Raw genomic sequence first — 4,375 nt, 5'->3', positions numbered from 1 at the left:
CCAGTGCCCACCCACACCATGGGGAGGGGTTGGACTGCACTGGACTCCCCCTGCAGCAGGGGGGGATCCCATACACCTCCCCAGCCACAGGAACCCCCCGGACACAACACAGACACCACCACCAGAGTTTAATGGGGGCAGCCCGAGCTACAAGCGTCACCCCACAGCACACGACACGCAGCCCCCTCCCCAAAACAGCACACAGAAAGAGGGTGGGGGAGAGGGAAGCCCCCAGGCCCCCCCCAGAGCACACAGAGGCACAGCAAAAGCACACAGCAGGGCCCTGGCTCCGCTCCTCGGCGGGCACGGGGGACTGGGGGGGTGTCAGGGCAGGGCTGGGTGCTCTGGCCAAAATGCTGGAGGGAAAAGCACCCAAGAATCCACGAGGGGAGGAGGGCACCCCCCAGCCCCACGAGCCTCAAGGCTGTGGGGAGGCGATGGGGCAGGGGGTGCCGAGAGTGGGAAGGGGGCTGCTGGGTGCGAGCTGGGGTCAAACTGTGGCCAGGCTGGGAGCCCCGCAGTTCCCGTGCTGTTGAGGATGCTCAGGGTGAGGGGGCTGCACCCCGCTGTGGTGAGGCTGGGGGCACTGGGGACCCCTCGCCCAGGTGGCAGAAGGGGCTGTGTGGGGCTGCAGCCCTGAGGGGCTCCGTGCCGGAAAGGGGGCGGGGGGGACCCCTTCCCTTCCATCCCTAACAGGAAACCCACAGGAAACGGCAAAACCAGCTGGGAAACACCCGTCATGCAAACCAGGAGGGAGGGTCCTCCTCCCCTCTGCCCGGGGGGGTGCGAAGGAAGGGTGAAGCTCTGGGGCTGCGGGGGGACACCCCCTCCCCCTGCCGCCGGCACCCAGAACCTACTGGTTGTCCTCTCTGGCAGCGTGGAAGGAAAGAGAGATGGGGCACGGCCCCCCACGTTAGACACAGCTTGCCCAGGGACACGGGGACAGCATGGAGCACCCTTGGCTCAGCTCTGAGGGACAGATTTGGGGCCCTCCCGCTCCCCACGGGCTCAGAGCCAGGACCCAGCCAGACACTGACAGACAGGGGAGGTGGCAGGACAGCCAGGCACCGGTGAGGGGACAGGGAGGAGGACGTGGACCCCTCCACCTCCCAAATCGTCCCCTGCAGGGTGAGGGCGGACCGGCACAAAGAGCCACGGGACACAACACAGCGGAGACAGGACACACCCCAGGGTGACCCCAGTCTTGACTTTAGGGTGGGCTTGGCCCGGGTCCCCCCTCCATCCCGGTTCCGGTGGGAGCATGGGGCCCTTACAGCGTTTGGTAGGTTTTGTCCTTTGACTTGATGAACTTGATGACGAAGAAGGCGACGGCCTGGACGCACAGCACCAGCACGATGCCCCCGATGAAACTCGCCGTGTCGAAGCCGGGCGGGCGGAAGTCGGGGCTGCCTGTCAGCGGGGCACTGGTGGTGGTGGTCCCTGGTGGCCAGGGAAACAGGAGGTTTGGGGAGTTATGGGTGTGTTGGCATCCCTGGGTACAGATGCGTCCACCAATAAGGGGGGATTTGGGGTCCGTGCGGATCCCAGTGGCTGCACAGGGAGGACTGGTAGCTCCCAGCTTGGGCTGGGATGTTCCCACAAATATGTGGATGCTGGGATGGGCTCAGCCCCTTCCCATGCCAGAGCAGCTGGAGCTGCAGGAAAGGAGCCAGTGGCAAACAGATCCCAGTGGGATCAATAATTCAGCAGGCTCCAGGCTCTGGTTACCCGCTGTAATGAGCCCAGCGCTCTCCAGTTCCCGCTCCTGGAAGAGGCTCCTTCTCCACTCCCAGCCAGGCTGGAGGTGGCAATTCCCAGCAACGATGGAATCAGGGCTTGTTCCTGGAGGGCTGCTGAGTGTTGTGAGTCCCCTAGCCCTACCTGGGCATTGCCCAGGCCAGAGAGAGGTGACAGGGACAGAGAGCTGTGACCCAGGGCAGGGGGCACATCCATTGATCCAGCCCTGAGGGCAGCTCTGCTCATCCCTCCCAAAGGGATGTGAAATATGGAGGGAAGTGCCTTGTTGGGACATGTCCCCGATCCCGGGGGCATCCAGGACCCCCATCCCACCGCCTCCCACCCCTCCCCAGACCCACTCACTTGTGGAGTGTGTCACTGGCTCCTTGCTGTGGGACCATGGAGGCTCTTCTGTGTGGGACTTCAGTGCTGGAGAAGGCAGGGACAGAGGCAAGGGGGTAAAAGGGGCAACAGGGGACATTGCCGCACACCCCTGCACCCCAGGTCCCTGTCCTGGTGGTGGGATTTCATCCCCATGGCCCTGGTACCTGCACCAGCACCTCTGTCCCGAAGGTCAGAGGGTCTGGGGGGGTTTGGGGGTCTGGGGTTACCTCGGCACAGGGCGCTGGTGTTGTAGAGTGCACAGGTCTCCCGCACCGCTGACCCTCTCTGAACGCAGCTCCCTGTTCCTGTGGGAAGAGGGGGCACCGTTTCCCCAAGGATCCCAAACCAGCACAGCCAGTGGTGTTCGGGCCCAGGCATCCCTGGGTACCTGAGGGTTTGGGATGAGGAGGCTTCGTTGAGGGGTGGGCATCCACCTGAGGGTCTGTGGGTGGGGGCCCAGGGAGGGGCTTTGTGAACAGCTGAGATGGAGCCCGGCCATGAAAGCAGCTGGGACCAGCCATCCAAGGGTGCTGAGTGCCGACACTGTCCCAGCATGGCCCGGTCCAGTGACAGGGGCTGGGGAGGGCTGATGGGAGCCCCTCTCTGTGCTCACCCAGCCGAGCACTCACCTGGCTCCTCGGGGGTCCTGCAGCCCACCCAGATGCAGTCGGTGCCGTTGTGGGGATGGCTGCTGGCTGTACACATCTCGCAGGACCTCAGCTCGCCACACCCTCCTGCCAAGGCCAGGGAAAAGGGGTGAGGGCAGGGCCAGCACCCATCCCTCCGGCAGTGGGGGAGGGCTGGACTCCCAGCTCCACTCTGATAGTGCAGCAGGAGGGATGAAGGCACATCCCATAGCCCCAAACCCCACAGCCCCGTCCCGATATGGGGTTTGTAGCATCGCCAGCTCTCTCCAGAGATCTTTTGGTGGAGATCTCACTGGAAATGAGATGAGGCGGCAGCACCAGCCTGGTCAGGGTTACCTGAGCAGTGTCGCCCCTCTGCCCCCCGGGCACCCCGCGGGACCCCCGTTGCCGCCGGCCCGGGGAGGCGGTGAGTCACGCGGGTGTTTGCGGAGCTGCTCTTCCCCCACACACGCTCATCATTAATTTACAGCGCTGGCTGTCGGCGAGGGAGGCTGCGACGGGCTGCGGCCGGGCCCTGCCTGCACCTCGCTGCGTCCCACGCCCGCGTTTGCACCGTCCCGGGAAAGAGCCGGGAGCCATTCCCCATCCTGGCTGTGTTTCCAGGCTCTCAGGGGCGAACCCTCCCCCCAGGGCTCGCAGGAGGGTGTTGGGCATTTCCCCGGGTTGGCTCCCCAGGGGACGGAACAAGCACAAGGCATCCCTGCCGGCAGCGCTTCCCACCACAGCACCTCCCTTTGGAGCGAGCAGTTGTAGCCCCCCAGCTTTTAGGGTTCCCTAAAAACCGTGCGCGGCTAATAGAAAAGCCCCTTTCCTTCTTTCCCAGGAAAAGCCAAGGGGGCAACCGGTGGCGCAAGGCAGGAAGCAGAGATGCTGCGGGCCCATTGCCATGGCTACGGAGGGAGGAGGTGGGCACGCCGCTGGGTCCCCCCTTCCAGCATTTGGAGACCTGCCGGGAGCCAATGGGAAAGTAGGACTTTGTTCGCAAGGGTTTAGGCAGGTTTATAATTTATTTTTATCGTGGCAGGCGCAGGAACAGACGTTTGAGCCCAACGTTGTCAACTCCCGCTCCTGCCGTCAGGTGTGGGGAAGGAGAGGGAATAAAGGGGGGCAGCGGGGCCGGCTGAGGGCAGCCCCATTCCCAGGGGTGCTCTGGGAACACGCGTGGGTCCCGCTGGGATAAGTCAGGGTGGAAATGTCTCCCGGCAGCAGCAGGGGGATGGGAGAGGGGGAGCAGAAGGAAGCCTGGGGTTTGCATAATTAATGCCTGGAGTTGCAGCACCTCAGGAAGGAGGTGACGGCTCCGTTCCCCTCTCCCCACCACGGCCCACGAGACCCCCACACTTTTTGGGGAGGAGCTTGGACCCTACACGCCGCTTATCCCGCTGCAGCCCAGCGCATCCCCCTGGCCCTTGGGGGTCCCAGCCCCACGGAGCACGGCTGGGAGCAGGAGCAGGGGTTCCTCTCCTCCAAACCAAGGCCGGGGGACGGAGTCCCGTGGGGGCGAGGGGAACCCCTGGAAAAAACCAATCCCCCCCGAAAAAAGTTCAGCTGCCCCAAAGCTGCAAAGCCCCGAGTTCCCCCCCGCCCCCCCGGCCGTACCTCGCCGC

General features: G+C 64.5%; 1 protein-coding gene across 2 annotated transcripts in view; it reads right to left on the bottom strand.

Moving 5' to 3' along the window:
* Nucleotides 1-111: 111 nt before the first annotated feature.
* The window catches only part of CD164L2 (CD164 molecule like 2), a 9,870-nt gene continuing 5,606 nt past the window's right edge, over nt 112-4,375 (bottom strand). For both annotated transcript variants that reach the window (XM_017736263.1, XM_017736262.1), the window contains exons 2-6: nt 2,751-2,855; nt 2,349-2,426; nt 2,101-2,166; nt 1,275-1,440; nt 112-869 (exon numbers count right to left, since the gene is read on the bottom strand). In XM_017736263.1, coding sequence (XP_017591752.1) covers nt 854-869; nt 1,275-1,440; nt 2,101-2,166; nt 2,349-2,426; nt 2,751-2,826 — 402 coding nt within the window. In that variant the 5' untranslated portion in view covers nt 2,827-2,855 and the 3' untranslated portion in view covers nt 112-853. The remainder of the gene's footprint in view (nt 870-1,274; nt 1,441-2,100; nt 2,167-2,348; nt 2,427-2,750; nt 2,856-4,375) is intronic.

This window comes from Corvus brachyrhynchos, unplaced genomic scaffold (genome assembly GCF_000691975.1).
Source record: "Corvus brachyrhynchos isolate BGI_N302 unplaced genomic scaffold, ASM69197v1 scaffold65, whole genome shotgun sequence".
NCBI classification, from domain to species: Eukaryota; Metazoa; Chordata; class Aves; order Passeriformes; family Corvidae; genus Corvus; species Corvus brachyrhynchos.
This window is presented reverse-complemented; position numbering and strand designations above follow the sequence as displayed.